The 26455-nt window shown below is 38.1% G+C and overlaps 1 protein-coding gene and 1 long non-coding RNA gene across 5 annotated transcripts; one reads left to right on the top strand and one right to left on the bottom strand.

Annotated features, from left to right (window-relative positions):
* Positions 1 to 1486: 1486 nt before the first annotated feature.
* Positions 1487 to 26366, bottom strand: LOC111864354 (cyclin-dependent kinase 1). 4 transcript variants are annotated; one of them, XM_033751400.1, is made up of 9 exons: positions 26163 to 26366; positions 25899 to 26065; positions 22522 to 22589; positions 21112 to 21268; positions 16939 to 17077; positions 14476 to 14601; positions 10872 to 11035; positions 7061 to 7202; positions 1487 to 2589 (listed from the first exon to the last, which is right to left on the bottom strand). In XM_033751400.1, exons 2-9 carry the CDS (start codon positions 25928 to 25930, stop codon positions 2491 to 2493), a joined length of 927 nt encoding a protein of 308 aa, XP_033607291.1. In that variant the 5' UTR covers positions 25931 to 26065; positions 26163 to 26366; the 3' UTR covers positions 1487 to 2490. The 4 variants fall into 4 exon arrangements, with proteins under 4 accessions (XP_033607291.1, XP_023707318.1, XP_033607290.1 ...); XM_023851550.2 differs by having other exon boundaries at positions 14476 to 14631; positions 26172 to 26365; XM_033751399.1 differs by having other exon boundaries at positions 14476 to 14631; positions 26163 to 26365.
* On the top strand, positions 2528 to 11024 carry LOC117282300. The gene is made up of 4 exons (XR_004513015.1): positions 2528 to 2602; positions 3113 to 3166; positions 9138 to 9308; positions 10942 to 11024. It is a non-coding gene; the product is annotated as an uncharacterized LOC117282300 (long non-coding RNA).
* Positions 26367 to 26455: the final 89 nt, after the last annotated feature.

Consider the following 26455-nt stretch of genomic DNA (forward strand, 5'->3'; position numbering starts at 1 on the left):
TTAGTCATCTTGCTGGCTTTCCTTTGTTGAACTTTTTTAGTGACTGGGCCTTTTATGGAGATAGGTTGCTGGCCTAGGTTCAATTTCCATACCTTGGAGGACTGAGATTTGTTAACAGATTTTTTCCCAAAGGGGCTCTGGCTCCACTATGCCTATAGAGCTACCCCTGCCTTGATTTTCTCTCGTTGTAGCCTTCCCTTAGTCTTTGGTGATCTCTCCTCTGACTGCAAGACAGCAGTTTATCATTTCCTCTGAGCAGTACAGAGTGGCCACAACCGCTGTCCTTGCCCTTCTGAAGTTCTTCTCTGCCTTGGGCACAACTGAGGGCTTCACCATACCTGGCTAAGGGCCCTTACATGGTACTATCAGGCAGGCCAGCTAAACCATGGTTTTTTTAAATAGGTGTTACTCCTCTATCACTCCACATTTGTCCTGGTTTGTTACAGGCAGAGCCTAGCTTCCCATATGAGCCTAGGTTGGCTGGAAGGAATATAACAAATCTTGAAAATTAAAAAATATATACATTTTAATGGGTTCAATACTAAATGAATAATATGGCCAAAATAATAAAATAACTGAAGGAATATAATGAATCTTAAAAAGGTGAAATATATACATGTTCACTAGTTCAATACTGAACAGAATAATGTAGCCAATATAATAAAATACATCAATGTAACAGCAAGACTATGTTCTGTGAAGCTTTTAAGTGTAAGTTGTGAGCAAAGCTACGAAGTTGAATACAGGTATCTCTGATGGAAACAGAATTTCCCTTCAAGTTTACCCACCTTCAACTTTCATAAAGATAAGTATTCTATGTATCTTACAGTTCACAGTATCAACTGTATTTCAGTAAGGAGGTGCTCCATTTTTTTCGTTAGCTCCACATAATATGTGATTATTTAATGTCCTCTTAGGAAAGCCATTATTACTAACATTTATTAACTAATTGCAATAGCTCTTTGCAGTTGTTAAAGTTACACTGAGGTCATTTCTTCCACTGCTCAGTCATTACCGTCTAATGAAAATAGTAAGAATCAGTGATATCAAATAACACACCTCCTCCATCTCTTTTCTCATCCCAAAATATACCATTCCTGATCATAATTACTCCACTATAAAATGTATATCCACACAATACTGTGTTCATGAACCAGTCAAAATTTGCTTTATGCTGCATAATAGAGATCAATAGGCTTAACAAATTTGAATAGAAAGAAAGACACAAAACAAGAGATTAGCAAGAATTGCTGAAAACAAAACAGGATTCAGATAGCACTAATACTGTTAATCATAAACTAATATTAACTCAGTGCTGCTGCTTGGCATGTTCTACTACTAGGAGAAAGGATGCATCTTATTTGGTACAACTGCCATATTACAATATATGGAAAGCATATCATAACAAATGTAATCCTCCAATCAACCCTAAACTACCATTTCCTTTGGTTAGAAATGTACTGATTTGTGTTTGTTCCAAGACAACCTAGCCGTTCATTAACTGTTTCTACCTGGAGAATGCTCAATGAAGAACCTCTATGTTCTCCTCCTTTCGCCTACAGTACTATCATAAAAATCATAAGGAGGTAATTAGAAATATTAATATTCATTTCAGGTCACAAATTTATTATTATTGGTGTTGTAATTTTTATACATACATCTTGTATGTTTTCTTAAATAGTGAAACAACAAACTATGACTACAATATCCCAACCAGGCTCTCAGAATATACTCAAAACCAACTACATACACAAAATTCAATACAAAAGTGATATACATAAAAAAAAATGTGATTTTCAAAAAGAAAATCTTTCAAAGCTTGAATAGTCCACATTCCTCAATAAAATAGAATTGACAGTAGGCTTATGGCCTTCTGGGATATGATGCCATGTAGTCTGGTACATAAGTAGCAAAGTTTCAGAGAAATTTGCTGACTTCATCTTCAGCACAGGTCTTCTATTCTGAATGTGAAGGCAAGTTGCTCCTCCAGAATATTGGCATCCATCTACCAAACTACATAGTGACACCCCAGAAATCCCAATGGTCACTGTTGTGAGGACCTAAAATCTCACAGGGTTTGTTAAGAGGAAAAAAATATTTCGAGCTTGATATTTTATTGTAAGAAAACCACTGAAAAAATTACAAAATAAAATTGAATTAACGAATTAATTTTTAAGACTAAACTAAAGAAATGAAAAGAGTTATTGCTTCACAGAATTGTATCTTCCCCTAATCCACAGTGCTCTGTAACCAATAAATATTTCTATATATATATTTCAGAAGCTTCACAAGCTGCGTACCTGAAATTTGTCATCCTCTACTAAAATGTGCAAAAATATTCAATTGACAAGTAAGCCTTTAAGTTACAGATATCTCCTACTTCACTTAGAGCTTAGCAGGGAGCACTGAGTCACCCAGAACATAGAGGGAAAGTTCCTGGAAGAAAGGACCTTCAAACTGAGGTCATTCACAAACTTATGAGATTTAACTTCAGACTGGAAGTGAAGATTTGTCCAGAACATCGAAGAAAGGATGCAGCAGTGCAGCTTTGGCTGATATCCGAGATAAAGGATCATAGATGAGCATTTTCTGCAACATACATGTAGGTACAAATTTAATCAGCCTGTATTTGTCAGATACTGGAGAAAATATCAGATTATAATGGACACTACAACAGATATTTACAGACATCAAGAAAACTGTGAGAAGTATTGCACAGTATTCCCACCAAATTCAGTATATGCATGAAACTGTTTGCTCTAATGTTGTGTGAAAATGAAATGTATAGTAGTCTGTTTATGTAAACATAGGCTTACCATATTTTCATGCAACCAAACCGGGATATTGATTACGCATGTGACTGTCATGTTGGCATGTTTTCAGTGGAATAATAAATGTTAATTTGTAGCAAATAAATATTTGTTTAAGTTCTTCTGTAGTACAGATATTATATTCACATTTTGGAAACCATATTTTTCACTATGAACTACCTTCTGTAGAAATGTATGGTTATTTTTTATTTTTCTATAAAATTCCAGACATGTTAGTTCAATATTAACTTTACAACAAGGAGCATTTGATCATGCCTTTTTAACATGTGACTATGTTCCAGGGACCATATACTGTCCACAACCGAGAAAGTCATGCAACAGGATCTATATTCCAGGTTAGTAAAGCTCTAGTACTTAGAGTTGACGGTCCAGGAAAAGCTGCGCCGTGGATGGGCAGGTCCATTCGTGAAAGTTGAGGGGTGCTGTGATTAGTCATTCGTCTGCATTCAATGCAAGTAGTTGCCTCAAGAGCATTCTTCCTTGTACAGCCAACTTAAAAAGTTTTGACTCTAGGAGTCTTATTTGAGTGTATTATTCTTTAATTACTGTATTAATATTGTGATGCGTTACCTTATGTCTATCGCCATGCAACGGCTACAATGAAAATTGATGAGTTCCATCAGCGACAAATTGAATACAAACAGACCGCTGCGAAGGAGCGTTCCCGAGGCAACGGATTACCGAACATGTGAGTATGGAATAGGCACTTCCATGGTAATGCAAAGAACAGGGAGCCATTGTGTAGACAATGCAGAAGCAACGAACGCGTCTCCCCAGAAATGAACTACAGAGAGTTCGTTGCACCCGTTATGTAACAGCGGACAATAGAAACGAAACAGTGGGGAATGGTGTCTGGTATCCAGTCCGCAGAACACCTACATAAGCCGAGAGCTACAACAGAAGACGGCAACAAGACAGCAAGAAGTTAGTACTGGGATAGCTGTCGCCGAAGACAGTTGAGATCCAACCACGGCCAAAGATAGTTGAGACGTCGCATTGAAGTACTGGACCAGAAGTCAAGTGGTGACAGTGACAATATTTTATTTTATTGTTTATTTTTATTCGTTGATTTTCTTTTTTGTTTATTTATATTTGTACATTTTTTCTATCTCCTCTAACATTCCATCTACACAAAGTAAATTGAATGGAAAAGTGTTGCATTCACAATCAAGAGAAATTGTATATGAAAGTATATGAAAGCGGCTGGGCCTACATTTACAGTGAAGAACATAGGAGTGGAAGTAGCAAAGGCAACAGGTGTATCGGAAAGTAGTGTCAGAAGAATAATAAGAGAAACAAAAAATATCGAATCTGGGGCTTCCACTTCCTTTTTCGACACCCCCTAAAGAAAGACCTAGGAAATCTCCACTAGCCACTTTGGATGACTTTAACGAGTGAGTGGTGCGAAGAACAATTAATGACTTCTACATAGCTGAAAAACAGAGACCTACCCTGAAGAAAGTTTACGAAAAGTTGAAGAAAACGTTAGATTTTCAGGGATGCATCTCCACATTAAAGAAAATTATTTTGAAACTGGGGTTCTGCTGGAAGAAAACAAAAAATAATCGGACATTGCCGGTGTTGCCCCTTTAGAATAGACCCGTGTAATATGTAAATAAACTTTTCACGTATATAACAGTGAAAAGTGTATAATAGTGTATAGTGCATAACAGTCTGCCATTTGACACTTAAAACTTAACATTGGATGTGTGAACATCAACGAGAATAAACCACTATCACTATGCAACACAATGAGGTAAGAAGTTATTTCCTTTTGAGAACGCCTGTATGGCATTCCCTGCCACTACCAATACTTCTCCTACCTCATGTCGGAGGACTGTCACCTCTAAGTACTAGAGCTATAAAAGATAAGTTAGGGTTAAAAACTGAAATATTTTTTTTACAGAAATTGTTAAAATGTTCAACTCATTTTTTTCATGTCTCTTTCTCCTTCCAGTGTTTCTTCTGTCACAATCAAACATAACTCAGACTTTGCATTCCACTTTTTGCCGTCTAGGTGCAGCATCGCTTAATATTCTCTCATCTTCTCTTTATCATCACTATACGTTTCGGTGTAAGTGGCCATCATGTTGTTGTGATGAAGGACTCTGCCGCTTACTGTAATGCTGTTCTGCTTTTCTTACGTAATTGCCTCAGACTAATTCTAGGTTATGTGGGTTAACAAGCTGTTGCTATACACATGTTTGTTTTATCTGTAGTATGTGATGGGTTACATTAGAGTTTCATTGTGTGTGATGTGTATCCAATTATATTTCAACTGATTTCCTGTTTTAATCCATCCCCACGTGCTAGAAATGTCAGCTGTAATACAAGGTGGTTCAAATATGACCAGGACTGATTTGCGTGTAAACAAGCCGCACTGCATAGCAGCTGTGCGACCTTGAGAGAGTGAAGCCACAACCCACCTTCCCTCCTGTTCGGGGTAGAACATGTTCAGTCCTGTCTGGGAGTTGCTAGAGTGATGAGCGAACAGAAGGTACCATGGAGCGTGGAACAACGCATTGTGATCAAATTCCTCGTTGGAGAAAACGTCCTGTTCGCTGAAATTCACCACAGACTCCGGCAACAGTATGGGGAAGAGTATCTCTCACAGACCTGTGTGTTTGAGTGGTGTAAGTGCTTCAGAGAGGGCAGAGTGCGCATGGAGAATGAACCACATGATCGTTGGCCGCAAACATCTGTCACCGAGCCAAACACTGATTGTACAGATGTGCTTATTCGTGAGAATATGTGCACCGCTATCAAGGAACTTGGAGCAATGCTGTCTTATCAGTGTTGGTAGTTTAGAAGACATCGTGAAATACCACCTGCACTATCGCAAGGTAAATGCACAGTAGGTACCACGCACATTGATGGACGTGAACAAAATGGTGTGTATGCAAGCTGCCAGTCATCTCCTATAGCAGTTTGAAGACGAAGGTGATGCATTTTTGAAGTCTATAGTGACCACCAATGAAACGTGGGTACACTACTTCATTCCCGAGTTTCAGCAGTCATCATGCGAGTGGCGGCATACCAGTTCTCCCAAACCCAAGAGACAGCAGAGGAGCCGTTCAGCAGGAAAGTGATGGCAACGTTCTTCTGGGACTGGCAGGGGGTTATCCATGTAGACTTTCTGACAGATGCCAGAACAGTCAATGCAGCTTATTACTCAGACCTCCTGGCAACAGACACGAAGGAAAAGTTCCAATACAAGCAGAAGACAGGTGGAAAGCGGGTAGTCTTCCTTCAAGACAATGCATGCCCCCATACCCCCAAAACAATGGAAACCCTCCAGAAATTAAATGGAGCCTTCTGACACATCCGCTGGTACAGTCCCGATTTGGTCCCAAGTGATTTCTACCTGTTTAGAAGGCTCAAATCAGACTTGCAAGGCATGCGCTTTGTGGATGACGCTGTCATCCAGACTGTTTGGGAGTGGATACACTGCCAACCACAAGCCTTTTTTGAAAAGGGCATCAGGATGCTTCCAGAACATTGGAAAAAATGTATTGACTCCAGAGGGGGAGTATGTTGAAGACTGACACGTGCAAGTGTTTGGCAATTATGGTTTTTAAAAGAAAAATCAGCCTCGGTCATATTTGAACCACCTTGTACATACTAAGTTTGCCATGTTTAGCTCTATATGCAGTTTTTCATTACACACTGGTGAAATTACATTTATGACAAATTTTTGGGCTTTATTGTTGCCATGTCAAATTTTGGTTCCAAAAAATTGTGTTATCTATTTGGAAGTGCTATCCCATGCTTTGAAACTTAAATTATGAATACTTGTGTGGTAGGTGAATGTTTCCCCTTTAACAGACACAGTAAGGTCCTTATCATTCACATCCTTTTTTAATAAAAACTGTAATTGATGACAAGCTGTCTGCTACTTCTAGCAATGATTTATGATGTGTAGTGTGTTGGTGGTCTTTGATGTTGGAACGCCTTCCATGACATACTAAAATGCTGACCTATGTTGAGAACATTAAACATGATAATTACTCACTCTTCTTAAAGATTGATAGTCCTCTTTTATCACATCACTTGATTTACATTTCTGTTTCAGCAGTTTAGGGAATAGTTATTTGAAACTATTATTATAAAAAAGTCTTCTCATAATATAAGTTAAAATAAACATCAAAATGTAGCTAGTCTCCAGCAAACTTTGCTTTCTAATATGTACACCAGTAAGAGAAGTCTACAAAATACAGCCTACTCATTACCTGTAACAGATCAAGTCCATCTTCATCAATGTTTCTTACTTGACCGGTCAAGTTATTATGAATCCAGTTTGGAAATGTTGCCTTGTAGTCTGGCAGCTGAGACACACCAGGCCAGATTTCTTCAGTTGGTGTCTTCAAGACCCTGCAAAAGATTGACTATATTTATGAAGCTCTCTTAGAATATTTACACATTGTGTAGTAATGCAACTACTGAACTTCCTCACACAGAACAACTCAGCCTAACAGTAACACGTAACAGGACAATACAGTCACTTGACAAGATATGTTATATAAGAAATATGTAATCTTATTGTGGACAAAATAAAGTAAGAAACTCCCAAATCAACTTGAGATAATTCATAACAAATCAAACCCTCTAAAAAGCTAATAAACAAAGCTGGAAACTTAAAATATAAAGTTTGACAAATCATACAAGGGATAAGAAAAGTTACTCATTATACCATTTTATGATTTGTGTCTTCACAGATTAATCTGAGCTCCAGTGCAGGAATATCACTGCTGGGGAGTTCACAAGCATTATACCACCACATTTCATACCTTATTTTCAAGGCCATGTTTATGGCTAACTGAAGCTCTTTTAACTTCCGAAGATATTCTTTTTTTGGGACTTAGAAATAAAATCATCCAGTCATACGGGGTTTCGTTGAGTCTTCTTGTATCTCCAAACTCACACAAAAAAGATTACATTCTTCTGTGTACAATGAAACCTCGATCTATCACTTTCCCGGATCTATCGTTCAATTTGTGTGGTGCCAAACAAAGCCTATTTAAGCTATGGAAATAAAACCTGTATCAATCATTCTTCAATTTATCATTTTCCCGCATCTATGGGTCAGATTTTTAGTCCCGAAGAATGTTAATCTTGGATTGATTGTATTTATGAAGGAGCAACACCACACACAAATGTTAGTACACATTGTTAGTAGTAACAGCAGCTGATACTTTTGAAAGTGGTGTAGCAAGCTGCAGTTTCAGCTCTTACACCAGTTGTGGGCTGTGACCTTGAGTGCATCTTACCTACCAGACAATGGGCTGGTGCTTTGTATGGAAGACGTGTGGTATGGTAAGCAGTAGGAGTTGCATAGAAGGGCAAGGTGATTGTGGTTATGATGACGATGAAACCAAGTCCAAACCAGTGCTGAGTTTTACGGAAGCGCTTCATTTGAGTCAATCAGAGCATTCATGTATGCTCAAGACATCACCAAAAGAGACCAAGCAAACGTCATTAATATTGAAATGTTATTATTCAATGTAAGATTTGAGGCTTTCACGGCGGTGACTATGAAGAAAGCAGTCTTCTGGGATTTTGCACCGTGTATATGTGGTGTTAACCGACGTTTCGGAGGAACGTATCGCCTCCATCTTCAGGGTAGAAGAAAAAATATATAAGAAATCTGCAAGCAAAGAGACCGTGAGAACCGGTAGAAGCAGCTATAGCTGGGTATTTTTCCAGTCTGCTTCTACCGGTTCTCACGGTCTCTTTGCTTGCAGATTTCTTATATATTTTTTCTTCTACCCTGAAGATGGAGGCGATACGTTCCTCTGAAACGTCGGTTAACACCACATATACATGGTGCAAAATCCCAGAAGACTGCTTTCTTCACTGTTATTATTCAGTTTGAAAAGGGAAGGTGCTACTAAACAAATGAGGATTAAAGACTTTTTTTAAAAAGAAGTAATGTAAATTGGACTTCACAGTGGAATTTATATCACTGGTCTACGTTTTTATTCATTTTATGTAGGCTCCTGCATCTATCGTTTATTTTCAGGACCCCTGATGAAAACAGTGAATCGAGGTTTCACTGTAACTGTAAATAAGTACTAGCATTTTGGAGGAATCTGATGCCTGCAGATTCAAGGTAGAACTGTCATTGTACAAGAATGTTCCTCCAAAATATTGGCTGTTTGTTGAAAACCAAAACACATCCCATTTGACACTTCACACAATTACAAGTATAATGCAAGCATCACTGTGTTATGTTGAATTTTCTTAACCAATGTTTGTTATGCCTTTGTCAAGATAATATAATTTTATAGTTTCTTCATTTTGTAATAGGACTCAGTGGAACACAGTGACAAGTGAATAATGGATGGGAAAGGACATGGAAGAAAATAGCCATGCCCTAATTTGAGCTCCTGTCTTAGGATTTGCCTGGATGTACTGCAAAAGAAACCCACAATCAGGATGGCAGTGCATTGGCCAAGATTTGAGCCATACAACTCCCAGGTATAAGTGAGAAGTGTTTACCACTTAAATAAATTTTCTCAGTTTATATATTGCAGATGAGAGAATAAGACATGCACCACAGTTATTATTTATTTATTAACTATCATGGCTTAATTAGCAGTCTGTAGCTCAAGCTGTATAGCACTGAATGGTAGAATTGTGAATAATGAATCGATAAGAATGTGAAAGAAGCCTTCTTTCAGGTACTGTCACAGTATCTGCCTGGAAGAAACAAAGAAATCCATAAAAATCTGTCAGAATATTTGGTATCTTGGCCAAAATGGCCACCTACAAATACAAGTCAGAAGTGTCACTATTTGAGTCAGTTCGTTCATTTACACATTGAATCGGGAGAAACAATGTTATACGTTGATAACGAGAGAATATAAACCACAAATATATCATAATTTACTGCCTGCACTACAGTGCTAAGGTGTGTGAGAAACAAGACACAAATGTGATTCACAGAGCTGCATACTATTGATGAGAGGCTGACAGGTTGTCACTCCATATCCAAACAGGTTGTTGCATCACAGGTGCTCTTAGATTGAACACATTTTAATGGATGCCCAAAGTTTGTTCTCACATTAGGAACTTCACATCTTACTGAAAAATATATGACAGTTCCCTTAGGAATCTGACAAACAGTAAGGGTTCTTGCTCATCTTGGTAGTAGTGCCATACACACACACGCACGCACACGCACATACAGATCTGTGAGTCAGTTGTCAAGAAAATATGGGAGCCTTGATGTCTCAAAATCCTATGGGCCTCCATGACCTGTTACAGGCATAGCTTTACCTTTGTAAATGTATCTCAAAGAATGGTAATGCCTTCCATCAATACTGTCTGAGCCTTTCATATATTTCCTGCCATATTTACATAATGACATTGCAGGTAATGCTGCAGTACTCTACATGGCAGTAAGTTTCGGAATGAAGAACACACATCAGCTTTTCATTTCTATTTGTGAATAAAATATTAATACACTACCTTATGATTGTGAATATTTTCTATTATAATGTATATTCCGTAAATAATTCAGCCAGCGTGCGACTTTCTGAAGGGAAGAGTGACACACATTTATGGTCAAGATAGTAGAAACCTTTCAAACATTAGAAAGCAGCTGCTGGAAACAGCATGAGGAACTTTTAAAATACAAGTTTATTATATAAAAAGATGTTTTACAATTATTCCAATTAATATAAGTACTACATACACATCAGGACAGAACATGTGGCAAACTTGGGGAAGTAGAATGCATATAGGATTTTGGTGGGAAAGCCAGATGGAAAGAGACTACTAGGAAGACCTAGATATAGATGGGAGAACTGTATTAAAATGGATTATAGAGAGACAGGATGGGATGGGATGGTATGGACTGGATCACTCTCTTGTGAACATGGTAATGTACCTTAGGGCTCCATAATACGTTGGGAAATTCTTCAGTTGCTGAGCAACTGGCAGCTTCTGAAGAAGGGCTGAGCTCCATGGAGTAAGTTAGCTGCTACATACACGTGATGGCAATACAATATCATAATTATAAATACTACACACTCTTACCTGAATATGCGAAACAACTGATCAATTTCTGAATCGCCTTGAAAGAGTGGTTTCCTTGTTGCCATTTCAGCAAAGATGCACCCAATGGACCACATGTCAATGGGACATGAATACCTTGAGGATCCTAACAGAACTTCGGGAGCTCGATACCAAAGAGTCACTACCTGTCAAAATAATGTGCACTTTAGTGAGGAAGATTAGAGTTTGAATAATATATAACCAGAGTCGATACAGCAGCCTTAAACAGTTAACAGGAGAACCTAAGAAGCAGCAATAAGTAAAAACAGAAGAGGACAGTCTTATCAGCACTTCTTCAACATAAGACAGACTGCTATGTGAGATATATGAGGGTAAGTCAATAAGTAAGTTACAAATGGATATAGAACTTAAACAAATGAGAGTACTGATTTGAAAAATGCTTTTATTTCTCAACATAATCTTCCTGTACATTGAGGCACTTGTCCCATCGTTTCACAAGCCCTTGAAAACCAGTAGCATAAAATTCTTTGAGCAGCTGTCAAAACCAGGCAGTGACTTCCCTTTCTACAGCTTCATTGGGAAAATGTTCAGCCGAAAGATGATGTTTAAGAGGGCCGAACAAATGAAAGTCCCTTGGAGCAAGACACATCATCTGTGACAATTCAGGCTAGCATATCGTGTCCTTCATCATGGTAGCGATGGAGATGCTCTAATGCCAGACCCATTTTTTGCATTTTGTATTGTGGGGTCAGCATGCGCGGCACCCATCATGCACAGACTTTGTGAAAACGTAACCTGTCATGCAACTTCCATTTGTTCGGCCCTCTTAAACACCATCTTTCGGCTGAACATTTTCCTGACAATGAAGCTGTAGAAAGGGAAGTCACTGCCTGGTTCCGACAGCAGCCAAAGGAATTTTATGCTGCTGGTTTTTAGGGGCTTGTGAAATGATTGGACAAGTGCCTCAATGTATACGGAGATTATGTTGAGATATAAAAGCATTCTTCAAATCAGTACTCTTATTTGTTTAAGTTATATATCCATTTGTAACTTACTTATTGACTTACATACATACTGTTACGTGTTTTTTGTGTCACGCAACAAATAAATCCACGTAGGTCTGAAATTCAGTAGAACCTTTATTGTTCTTCACTTATACAACCACACGCTTTGCAATCGTTAGCACTTGCAGTATTACAATGACTGCTTACAATATCTCGGCCAGTACATCTGTATCTCTCGGCATCTATCGCGAGGCTGGTCTGTCTCTCGTCGAAGCTGGGCTTTTATAACCTTGGCGGTTGCTACCCATTGGACCTTCCATTGTCTATCCCCCGGGGAAACGCTGCTTCGTTGATTCTACAATTCCTACGCAACGGTCTGTCCTAGCATTGCCATAGAAGTGACTCTTCTGGATTCCAAACACGTTACAATACTATTCCTGAGGGATGAAGAATGTCTTCTCATTGGGTAAGCATCTTTATATAAGAAAATATCCACTGTATGTGTATAATACTAGCTACTTCTTGTTTTCAGCACTGTTCAGGATTATTCTGTGTAGGCTCCCTGTATGCGTGCCGCTGCTTATCTTTAATACGTGTGCACTATAGACATAGGGTGGGTACCCCTGAGAATTTAAAATTTGAAAAAAATTTTAAAGAAATTTTTAAACTGAAATTGAAGATTTTAAAAGTGACAGTTTTTAAAAATCAAACTGACGTGTGTAAGTTAACAAAGATTTTGTACATATCTGACAGATATCAGTGGGAAGCATTCTGATATATCAAAACCTGTTAGCAACGGAGAAATGAACAATTGGGAAGACTAATGTTTTTTAAATTTTAAACTACGTGCAGTGTAGTAACTATGTGAGAGTATACACCTGATGATGGTCATTTAGGGCCGAAACATGTAGTGTAGAAGAAAGGAAGACGAAAGAACTACAATAAATTGTTGCACTTAGGAGGGAGTTTGTGTCATATATTGTGTAGAGTGTAACAGGATGCTTAAATATAATATTGCTGAAGTTCATCAGATATAGTTTTCACTGTGAAATTTCTACAAACTGCATTACTCTATGCGGTTAATTTTTAGTGATGTATCAGCTGATGAAGTCACATGTAATGGCACAATGATTATGAATGAAGAATCACGACTGGCTAGGAGGTACATTATAACATTTAGTTTGGTCTTTGGCAGGAGGAGCTGAAGAATACTATGAAGGGCATTCTGTATATAATGCCTCCTATTTTTTTGTGTTAATCTGTAACGTCTGAGCTGGATGTTGGTGCTGTTGTAGTAAAGGTTGAACCTTCCCGCCAATGTACTGTTAGCTTGGTTGTCATGCGACAGATAGTGACAGAAGAGCAGTCTACCAAAATGGCATCTGACATAGAAGTGTGTACGAAAGAGAGATGTATTATTGAATTTCTCACTGCCGAACAAATTGCACTCATTGAAATCCATCGACGCTTGCTAAAGATGTAGGGAGACGATACAGTGGATGTCGGCACAGTGAGGTGGAGGGTAGTGCGTTTCAACAGTGGCGAAAGGGAAGTGCATGACAAACCACACCCTGGGCGTTCCTGCTCAGCTGCCACTCCTCACAATGAACAGCGCCTCGATCAGCTCATCCGTACAGATCGGCGGATAATGACTAGGGAACCGTGTGCATGGCTTAATATCAGCTGTAATGCATTGGAAATGATGTTGGGGAAGCTGGATTATTGCAAAGTTTGTTCCAGGTGGGTTCCGAGGATGCTTACATAGGACCATAAAACTCATCGAATGGAAGTCTGTCAGGACTTGTTGCACCAGTCTGAGGCTGAAGGTCACAAGTTTCTGGACAGCATCATCACCGGAGATGAGATGTGGTGTCACCACTACGAGCTGGAATCCAAGACAGTCCATGAGGTGGCGACATCCGGATTCCCCAAGAAAAATGAAGTTCAAGACACAGCCATCAGTAGGGAAACTGATGTGCACGGTCTTTTGGGATAGGTGGGGTGGTATTTTGTTGGATTTCCTGTAGCCTGGTGAGGCTGTCAATTCTGAACGCTACAAGATGACGCTGACTAAGCTAAAAGCCTGCATTTTCCAAGTCAGGCCAGAGAAGTAGATAACCTTTTGTTTGCAACACAATAACGCTAGACCTCATACCAGTTTGGCGACCACCGCGCACATTGCAAAGTTTGGCTGGACTGTCCTACCACATCCACCTTATAGCCCTGATTTAGCCCCCTCAGACTTCCATCTCTTTGGGCCTATGAAAGATGGACTATGTGGGCAACATTTTCCAGACAATGATGCTGTCATTGGAGCTGTAAGAAAGTGGCTAGCCTCTGCTGGTGCAGACTTTTACGGGCACGGCATACATGCTCTTGTTCATCGCTGGCAAAAGTGCATAACGAATGGTAGTGATTATGTGGAAAAATAACTGTAAGTAGCTGAAATCTTGCTTCATTTAACTGTTATTATGCTTTCTGTATCTGTTGTAGTTTTCATTAAAGTAAATAGGAGGCATTATATATGGAACGCTCCCCGTACATACACCAGTCAGTATTAAAGTCAGGGTCTCCTAAGTATCACCCTGCCACATCATATAATATTTTGCTCAGTTACAAACCTCATGTGTGTAGACTCTTACAGGTATGCCAAATGCACGGCCCAGTCCAAAGTCAGCTACTTTGATGACGCCATTCTTGTCTATCAAAAGGTTCTGAGGTTTCAAATCCCTGTGTATCACCCGTCTCTGGTGGCAAAACAGTACAGCTTTTATTATCTGAAACAAGTACACAGCAAGTCCATAAAATAAAAAATAAAAAAAGAAAGAAAGGTGAGAGGTTTAAAGTTTAAAGAAATATACATCATGTAACATCCTCTGAATTTCCTCATCAGTCAAATAGATAGTTTCATTACATATTTTATCACTTGGCTGGTTTATCATGGCATTGTACAGTGTCATTCCACTCTTTACACAGTCTCCCCTTCTAGTGACCTTCGATGACGGTGTAATACTCTAGAACTATGCACAGGGACAAAGAAAAAAAAAATCCATGCTTTTATTCTGTAAGCAAATTATACCGACCGAGTGACCACTGCTTGTCAGCAAAGTTAGTGCCAACTTCAGCAGATAGAGGGTGTTGCATGGTCAGCGCAACGAATGCCCACGGCCATTAATCTCAGTTTTCTAGATCGGATAGGCACAGGAACAACTTTACCTTAATGAAGTCAATAGCTCCCCAAAAGGTGAAATAGGAAGGTAAAGGTAAAAATGTGAAGCCATCCCTCAAACAGGCCATGAAGGCCCATAGGGTTGTGAGATGTCAAGGCTCCCACAATTTTCTTTAGATAATCAGCTCAAAGAGGGTGGTAAGGTTATTAGCCTTATGTGCCGGCCACCCTTTACCCCCAAGGAAGATCCCTGGTACTCATTCCTGTTCGAGGCTGAGTCGACCCCAGGGCCACAGTGTGGCTGGGAGGATTAAGTAAATTGGAAAAATCCACCTCATCAGTATTTGAAGCTGTGACCTTCTGCCTTGTAACATAGTGCCTCAACCATCTACACTACCAGGAAGAGCAATTTCTTCAACACTGAAGAGAAGCATACACTAAACTCAAAGAAACTAACACCTTTTCCTTTTTTGTGAGTGCATTCTGTGATCTTGATTTTTGACTGTGTTGAACATGAGAAGAACCTATGCTACAATTGTAACATTATAAACACAGGAACTACAGATGGTACAGATCCTATCCATGTATGCTACAGTTATTTTCATTATGATCACAGTATATTACACATATTCATTTAACTGGGTTAGAAAATTAAACAGTTATGGCTTCATGTACAGTTTACATGCCACTAACATAACATGTTTTACAGTTATGCAGAGAAGTAAAAGGGTCATCCAGAAAGTAAAAATCTTGTGCACATATTCTTTTTCATCCACCATACAATCCAGACCTGGCTCCAAGTGATACTCACTTGTTAACACACACTTGAAACAATTTTTGGGTGGCACGTGCATGGGTAGTGATGAAAAAGTGGCGGGGGAGATAAAGACTTGTTTGACGGACTGGCAGCAAATTTCTACAATGCAGGCACATAGAAACTCATCACACGACACAAGTGCTGAATCTTCTTGAGGATTATAGGGGGGGGGGAAGAGGTCTGCAGTAATGATGTCAAATATATTTTTTTTTATCGCCAAATGACCTTTACTTTCTGGCCTGCCCAAGTATAACAGTGGCTTCACAACCATTTCTTATGTGCAGAACCTCAAATGGCTGTGTGTAATCCAACTGTACTATTTAGAACCTGTAATGAAATATACATAAATTTAAGAATGTCAGATTTGAAGTGACTTTTGTGCTAGTCAGTTATTCCTGTCAGATATAAGTCATTGCATTTATTCTCAGTTATGCAGATGCAGTGAAATATGGGCACAATCTGGTGGGACCTCAAAGTAAAAAATAGTGGCTGGGACTCTTTATTTGTAAAGTGTGACTCCTAATTAGCGGTCTGTTGCAAGACGAAGAGGTTATGTAGGCTTACAGAAATCCTTAACTCCAGTTCAGATAGTCAACAACAATGAGAATGTTGAATTATTATTCAATATTTTCACAACCCTGTAATAACCATCCCAAAGAAGAAATATTGCCATACTCATATTATTATCTACACCTTAGTGCCACATTATATTTACATAATTTGAAGTTGAGGAGACAGACTTGTAATTATATATTTCAGTAAATGACAACAATGACAACTAGATGGACAAAAATATAATATGAGGACAAAGCCCTCAGTTTATCTCTTATCATGGCTTGACCACATAGTACAAAGCTTGTCTGCAGGCACCATAAAGAACTTAATATTGGATTCGCATGAATATTGCTGGTTCAATTTCAGAGTCATCATGCTTAAATCTGCCATTAGCCGGAAAACCATTGAGAATTCAAATATCACTGCTTGTGGCAAGAATTCAAACAGTTTGAGCTTTACATATGTGAAATATGGCACATCGTTCATGACCGATACCTGCGAAGTGTAACTTGCTTGTAATGGTATTGAAATCTTGAGATTTACCTGATATAAGTATGATCTTACAAGATCTGCATCCATAACTTTATTAGGTCCAAGAGAATCCAAATACTTCTTCAGATCCATTGAGAGGAATTCAAAGATCAAATACAAGCGGGATTCCTCCATCAGTACATCTTCAAGACTGTAAACATGCAAATTTCGGCCAGAAATAAAGTTGCCTAAAATCTCAATACATCATAATCATGTGCAGGTGTAATGTCCTGCTGAAAATATATGTAAACAAGAAACATGCATTGCTTTCTGGTTACACACAAAGATAATATATGCAAAAAGCTGACTATTAACAAGAATAAACATGCAATGATTCAAGGAAATGAAGAGCACAATTTTTATTAAGGCAGTCATTTGAATGCATGATCCATGCTGTCACATTCCCCATATTGGAATGTGTTGTATTTTAATCTTTAGGGAACCTATAGAAATGATCCAAGAACTCTGTGGGCTTTACAGATCAAAATCTGGAATTCTATTACAGAAATCAGAGGTAAACTTCAACAAGTGTCACCGAATTTGTTATATTGGTGTGAAGAGCTCTTGGATATTGAGCATTCTTCCACTTTTCTTAAGAGTAGATGAGTGGTTTTAATGATAACATTTCTGGAGTATGGCCATAAGCTCCAATTGCTGGATGTGATGTTCTTATCCAAGAAATGCTGCCCAGTAGATGACATCACACTCCAGAAACAAGTACCTTGTAGTAACAAGATCACTTGTAAGGGAATGAATGTCTCTATATATTTGTACAGCAGATTCTCAATTATCCGTGTTCGGATCATCTGCTTTGAGGATTAACTTCAAACCTTTTAGAATGAATTAGTTATTGATTATAGCCTCTGGCAATGATTTAAGTGTTGCCCATTACATCAGTTCCAGGGCTGCTTTATAATTGTTTGCAATAACTGTGCATCTAATCATCCTGTTCTAACTTTCTATTCTACCACCTGAATAAGAATTTCTTTCTTGTATTCAAAAGGCATTTGTCTCACTGCTGAGAGATCTACAGCAAGCCCAGTAGACATACAGTGTTAAGTGTTCTATATGCTTTTCAGGACTGAATGCAGCATGTACAGTGTACTTTCAGATTTTCTGATTAACTGTTATTTTTAATTACTCGTATTAGACTACTTCTCACCCCTACTACTGCTGATAACTGGAGAATTCACTATACATAAAATACCATCTATTGAAGGACCTAGTTAATTGTGGAGCAGACGTTACTAAAACAAAGTGCAAACATTTAATGACTTTAATAAGAATGGTAGGTGCATAGTAGCACTTAGCCCAGGGAGGGGTTAAGAATGTGGGATGAAAATGCTAAAAAGATCCAGAAGAAAAACAATGCTTATAAGCATCTTTCAGCAATATGAAGCTGCATACAAAGGATCAAGAGCACAAGAATGAAATCTGATTAAGACAAAGGACAAGAAGGCAAAACTAAATTTATCCCTGTACTTAACTATTTACACACTATGGGGGGGGGGGGGGAGGGGGNCCATGTATTCTTGATCTCTTCACTAGTTGGAGGTGAGTGGTCAGCTTCACACCTTGGCTGTTTTATCCTGGAGAAAGAGCTCCAGTACCCATTGGATAGGAGCCTGGGTGGGCCCCAGAACCGGTTTGGATATGAAGAGGAGAAATATTTTGCCCTTACTGGGATTTTAACTCTGACCCCTCAGCCATCCAGCTTGTAGCCAGTCACTATGCTGACTGCACTATCCTGGCCCTGGCAAAGGACAGTAGAGAATCATTTTAGATAATTTAAAATTGAAATATCCGAAAGCCAGTAACAAAGTTCTTGAATCAATAACCTCACAGCACCATAAGATTTAAATCAATTTTAATAACCTGATGGCAGAGACAGGGCTTTAAAGTCATACAAATGCTTGTTTGGACTAAAATGACTAACTTCTACAATGTCAATTATCAAACTGAATTCAATTTCTGCAGACAAATTCTGTTCATACGTGCAAAATACGGCAATATGTTTTACATTAACTTAGTAATTCATGTGGTAGTCCACAAAACACACGTAAGTATGGCCATTAGTACATAAATATACCAAGCACAACATAAATATTAACCATTTTCACTGGTTTCCGAGGCTGAAAAAAAAACAGACCTGAGGTTGAACATACCTCCAGCCTCCATTTTATGAAGTGTTAATACAAAACAGTTCATCTGTTACAGTACCTCCAATACTTTATTTACAAATTATTAACATTTTACCAAAATATCATTTGTTACCTTCACGGCAGCCTATAGTCCATATTCATCAGTGAAAAGTATCCTCTATTTCCATCAAACTGACATCCTTTCCCATTCAAAATTCATTAGTAAAACCACTGTCCTTGCCTTAATCATTTAACATCAATCAACACATTATCTTCCACAGTATTTCACTATTATTACACGAATCTAATATCTTTGTTCTGAAATGCTCATATCCGAAACTCTTCCAGTTATTCCTCTGACAATATAACTGAGTTCTCCTTGCCACTAGCGATTTTCATTGCCTTCAACTCAGGAAATAGGATGTAATTTATCATTTTACAGTCCATTCGCGGAGACGAGAGAGTACTCGCAAACAAATGCACGTGGTATCTCCTTGGCTCTTTGAATGAAAACATGCAGCGATCACGTGAAGCGTGTATCATTGCAGGGGCGTCCAAAGTTCACTCTTCAGTCTGAATGCAGCTTAACGTGCGTCTGAATGCAGTGAGTACACTGAGTAACTGCGCACTTTGTCCACTCCTTGCTGTCAGCTGTGGCGACTCGGGGCTTGCTTTCTTTACGCTAACTGTCTCGTCTCCGCGAATGGACTATAGATCAAAATCTGCAGCTGCAAGTATCTAACCCTCCATGCTCCTACAGTGCATGACAAGCCACATGAAAGTATCCAGTTGCATGACATCAGCACTGATATTGCAACATAAATATGAACATCACAAAACAATAAACACGAGTGTGGAGTGGTACGACATTGTAATGCAAAGAATGAAATTTCAGAAACCTCCTTCTACAGAGAAAACTGATTGACAGCACTCCAAATGCAAATACTTAACATTTACTCACCTAATGCATAATTCACATGTTTTAACACTTTTCATCTTTATCTATTCATCTGCTCTCCTAACCTTTGCATATGACTGTCTCTACTTTGTCATCCTCACAAAAGAGAATCACACGACCAACGTTCACTGAAGTAAATATATGGTGTAGGAATTTAATTTACAATACAAGATAAGTGTAAAAATAATAATTGGATAACTACTGGTATAAAAGTCNGTACAGCCATTAATGAGAATTTCCCTCTTTCCTTACATCCAAGCTACGGAATTAGCAGCATTCTGTGTTTCATACCAGTCAAAAAGTAAATGTTGTCCAGTAGTAGCAATGTACTGATTATAAACAGTACTCACAAATTAAGAGCCGAATAAGAAATAAAAATGTTTTGTTTTTTAAGTTTGCTATTTAACAATGCTGTCAGTATTGAAACCATATAGCATTGATAATGGTGATTAATGAATGTGGAGCAATTGGAGGAATGAGAATCTGTAGGGGAAACTGAAGTTCTCAGAGAAAACCTGCCCCAGAGTGACTGTGTCTATCCCTAATCCCAAATGACCTGATCTGGGATGATACCCAAGCCCCTGCAGTGGGAAGCCAGTGACTAACTGCCTGAGCAATGGAATGACCCCCCAAACAATACTACAAACAAAAGAACCAAGATACACTATGAGAAAGTATGGCTGCACAACACTGATCTTGAAAGTAGCCACAGATATATGGTATCCAGGCCTCAGTTTGAACCTGGAATTTTCTGAATATGAAGGAGTGGTAACCACTGCAGGGTAATATTTCATACTATGTTATAAAATCAGGATGCTTACAAAACAAATCAGGTATCAAGAAGTGATTACTTTTACCAGCAATTAAGAAAGGCTCCCATTTTATCAGCAGAAATTAGAAAATACAAAAGTTTTACACATTCAATAATGACTGCAAAACATCAAGCACATGCATCTCGTTTAACATATGTGATAATAAAAATGTTCTTATTTCTTTCTTCACTGAAACTAATATACCAATCTCATTCAAGCTGAGAATAAAATGAAAAATCTGCTCTGTAGATCAAACATAATTTTTCTTACATACCTGACGACGTTAGGATGTCGCAATTCTTTGAGAAGTGATATTTCTCTAAGAGCAGTTGATGGAATGCCTTCATCTTCATTTTCCAGTCTGATCTTCTTCATAGCAACAACTTGACCTGTCTTCTTATTCCTTCCTTTATAAACAACACCATATGTCCCTGAAAGACAACTATTTTAACTTTCCAGAATAAATCTTGTGTAAAACTACAGAACCGAAAAAAAAATTACTGCACCATTGCTAACAATCTATGCTGCTCTGCATTGCATAGTATCTAAGGATCAATTTATTAATCAATCAGAGTAAAGTACACTGTGCTTCATATTCAGCACCCTGAACAAATCTGCTGTTTGCATACTGCGATTATTCGGGACATAAAAGGCCTTTCAGAACTCTACTACACAGTCATGCATCCCATCAAATATAGCAACACATTCTGGATGTGATATATTACCTGTTACTAACTGTGGATTAGTAGGAGCCCAAATGTTACAGTTGGTTTCCAGTTGTGAAATTACATGATTAAATGGTATATAAATTTAAGGTAACTTATAGAAAAGGCCATATCATCACACTATAGCCCTATTAGAAACTGTAATTTATAAACACTGATACACCTTCCAAAACGTGTAACTAAATTCTAGCATAAATACGATGTCAACAGCATGAGTATATAGCCCAGAATGGCGGGAGAGATAAATGAACTGAAAATGATTTTGGAAGGAAGTGGGTTGCCAAAGAATCACGAAAGTACACAGGAAAAAACACAGAACACCTCAGTAATGATAGCTGGTGTACTAGCCAAGACTCAAACTACAAGCACCTCCTGAATATGAGTCGAGCACACAGCCACTATTCAAACACACTCCGTGATGAATACATCTGCTGTGTAAAAGTAGCTGTAATTTATTATAACAGATAAAAATTAAGCACACGAATAATCATTAGATCCGTGTAATAACATTCACAACACTACTTTCGCATTTTTTCAGTAAATTTCCAAGTGTACTTGAGGAGGTACAACACAGAAATATGTCCTGCACATTGCTTACAGTTGCTACAAATGATGTGAAACTCGGTTCTTGACTCTGATGGAAGATGAACAAAATCACATGCGTAACTTCATAATTGATAACTCTTTTTGATATTTTTGTGTGATTAAGTAAATGATGAAATGGGTGTACCAACAGGGATCAAGTGCTTTAAAATCTTGGTCAGAAAAACACTAGGGATGAGACCACTTGGGAGGCCAAGGTATATGCTGAAGGATAGTTTAGAGAAATAGATGTAAAAATCGAATAAATTAGCTAGGTCCATTGGCAGATTTTTAAGAATATAGCTGGAAGGGTATATCACCTGGCAAGCAGTTACAAATAACTGTGGAGATTAATTTGGATTCAAATTCCTGCTTACCTTCACCTATTTTTTCTATTTTCAAGAAGTCTTCCATTGTGAGCGCAACAGAATTTAAGCTGAGATACCTGCAACAGGAAGGACTTATTTTGGGTTTAGTTTACCTAAATGAACTCAACTACTTAATAAATACTATAATTATAAAACAAGTCTGTACGCACTATTACTTATTACGTATTATCTAACTTATACATTTAAACCTAGGGCCATTCTTTACCTCCTGTATAAATAAATTCTGAAGTGTTACTTCCTTTCTATTCAAAACCTTCAAAGCACTGACCGGTAAAATCATATACCTATTAAATTCAAACCAGCCAATGCCTTTCGGCTAGGAACTCACAGGAACAACCAATCACAATTTAACACAATTCGACCAATGGTAACCAAGAGAAGAGATATACTCGTGAACACGATTCACTCAGAGTATGTATGTGCTCAGCGGCATATATTCCGTGAAATGTGGCACGTACAGCAAATCGTGATCCGTGTTTCTAGTTACCTCTACATATCGGAGCGGGGGCACACAAAGAAACTGACAACCGCAAATTCCGAGAATTGTTATCAGTCTGAATTGAACACGTGTTACTGATCGCAGCAGCGCAAATTAAGGAAACGGTAACGCAGTTTCCTCAATTTCTGCTGCTCCATCCGTATCGCGTGAACGTTATATTTTCCGATTAAAATAAATTGACCGTAATTAAAACAAATTAATTAACACCCCAATATTTTCCTTATGTTCGTCGCTCTCTCTTCTCACGCCGTCTGAACCGGTCTCGATTACTACCATATTACCATCTTCCATTGAAGATGATATGTGGATGAAGTTAAAAAATACAATCATACATTATGTCGGATGTGCATTTTTATCAAAAGTAACTACTACATCAAACATAAATGTAAACTATAAGGATGTTCAAATTAAAAACACTTCTAATACAAAATTCCTAGGACTAATCATAGATATGATTAGATAGGTATTAGATAGGTATGATATGAAATAAATAAATAAATAAATAATACCTTAACATGGAAAGAACAAATGTACATTCCATTATGTCGTATGGAATGATACTTTGGGGCAATTCGACTCATAGTAATTTAATTTTCAAAATCCAAAAACGAATAGTGAGAATTATTATGAAGGCAAGAAATAAGGGCTCTTGTTATCCATTGTTCAGGCAATTAAATATTCTGTCCTTATATTCTCAGTATATATTTTCTGTATCAATTTTTGTAGTTAAGAATTTAGATATATTTAAATTTAATTCTGCTCTACACAGCATTAACACTAGACATGGCTTTGACTTACATTTTCCAATTAGCGGCCTCCGTAGTCTAGGGGTAATGTTCCCACCTCGTGACTCAAGGTACGCGGGTTCAAACCCGGCGGAGGTCGTGCAATTTTTAAGGGCGGAAAAAAATTCAGGTAGATGGGGAAAGCATCGAGATACCGCTGAGCCAGTAGAGGCCGAACTCGCTGGCTGAATCGGGACTGATGGCACGCACCAGTACCGGTAGGATATAGAGACTGGTAGAATATCACAGGGGGACGTACAATGGAACAATATCTGGTCTAAGTGCATGGGGAAACCCACCCTCTCCAATAACAACAACATTTTCCAATGAATAAATTAGCTAACGTGCAGAAGGTTCTATATTATTCAGGGATTAGGGTATTCAATAATCTACCACAAGGCATCAGGAATCTATTAAATAATTACTAAATTCAAAGAGGCTCTAAAAAAGTTTCTTCTTGCTGGTTCATTTTATTCTTTAAATGAATATTATGAATGGAACACAAGGGGTAATTTTGGTTCTTATAAATTCGTAGTATCTAAAATTAACCTTGACAGGTCCTATTAACTAAAAATATTTAAATAATCATCTACTTTAGATCTGCATACATACCTCCTGTGACTTTTATTTAGTTTAACGTACAGTCTCTTGTTGTTTTATGAATATATGTATCTATTTCTATAGTAGTTATTTAATATATTTCTGAGAAAGTTATTTATTCCATTTATTGTTGATGCATATTAGATATTTCTGCAGTTTTTCTTTTGATGTGTGAGTGATGTAACATACATTGGTTGATATTTTATTATTGCTATTGTATTGTTTATTGATAATATCCATTCCTATGCATTGTTCTTATAAACTGGACGAAATTTATAACACAAATACCCACTTGAGATAATGTGAGCAATTAATCAAACGTAAGTTCCACAGTGTGCGCCTGCTAATATGGAAACCAGTTGCCTGTTTGAAATCGGAACATATCTCTGAAATTGCGGTTGCATTACGGTAGCCAGTTTCCTTGCTGTGCCCTCGCCCTAATGGCCCAAACAGGACTCATTTCTCAAAGTCGTCTGCGTGGAACTTACGACTACATTCATTGTAACCTAGTTATATAAATGACTCGCTTGTACCTACACATGTCAACCCTGAAGATTAAAGCGGCATGTTCCCTCGAAATACGGATATCCGCTTACAAGAATATACAGCATCACAATCCAGAGGACCAGAATTTTAAGTCACTATTGTGAATACGTGAAAATTTACATGCGAGTAGCAGCGATGATATTTAGAGGAGGGAAAATGACTTCACAAGTCATAATTTACTTCCATGGTAAATAGCATACAATCGTAAACGTCTTGGGTTACCTTGCGGTCACCGTACAATAGCATGGGCCCACCTTTTTGGAACATAAGGGGGAAAAAGGAAATGTCACAAATCCTAGAAGTGAAGGATGTAAAGAGCTTGAACTGCATATCTTTATTAACAGCAACAGAATTTTTGGAGTTAAGATTACTCAAACTGAAGGTAACACCGATTGTATTGGAACATTTAAATGAAACTAGTGGAAAGAAATTCGAGAAACAGAGGCAACATATTTTAAACAGCTCAGGGTCAAAGCTCTGTATCTCACTTTTAATATATCTATTACGAAATTAAACATTTTGCATTGACGTCCCACGGTAGCAACTACAATTTCCAGCCACTGACCCGCCCCTTTTGGTTTTGTCGGGAAGGGGTGGGAGGGGAAGAATGATAGTGACATTTGGATCACTGTGCGAGAAGATAGGATCCAAATGAAGTAAAGTTAGGTACTTAATAACGAGATCAGCAGCCCATGATTTCAACCATAAGATTTGCAACACCAAGAAGTTTCGTTCACCGTCCATACTGAGCATACGTTAACGGTGGACGGTGCATACATTAAGACACCGAGATTTCTTTAAAAAGTGCTTGTTGGCATTCTTATGCCCAGTTTTACTTTCAAAGGCTAAACATGCAAAATACCGATAGAAGTGCGACTACTGAATTTGTTGCTGCCTATTCGAACACTCTCCGATCATGTGGATGGAAACAGTACCTTCTTCCGAAACATCCAACCGATGACGTCATATCTCAGAAGACAGTTCCCCAATATGCTTACGAATGATTTAAGAGACATGTATCATTGTCGTATGGCTCGTATGGTTGCTATTTACTTGTTACATATCTCGTCACAGACGTTCATTCATTCAGTTTTTATTAATCCTGTAGATCATGATACAATGATAAAGGACAAGTCTTTCAGCTAATATAAATTTTTAAATTACAGCAATCTTAATATAAGATATACAACATTTTATACATTATATACTTCTGCTTGTATCAGTAGCCAATATTCGAGAATTCATCGTTCAAATAGTCCTCCATTGAGTAATAGCACCTCTGAATAAGTATCTTCTTCAATTCCCTTGTGAACTGTGACATCACGATACCTGGAAGCTGATACAGGTACATAAACGAATAAATTAACTTGATGTGCTCTGCTTCAAGCACTGCAAGTGATGCCAGGCATATGAAAACGTACCTCGATCTATGATCCTATGATCATCTATGATGTCGCCAATGTCGCCAATTGTAACAATGTGCATGAGTACA

Source organism: Cryptotermes secundus, unplaced genomic scaffold (genome assembly GCF_002891405.2).
Source record: "Cryptotermes secundus unplaced genomic scaffold, Csec_1.0 scaffold312, whole genome shotgun sequence".
In the NCBI taxonomy this organism is placed as follows: domain Eukaryota; kingdom Metazoa; phylum Arthropoda; class Insecta; order Blattodea; family Kalotermitidae; genus Cryptotermes; species Cryptotermes secundus.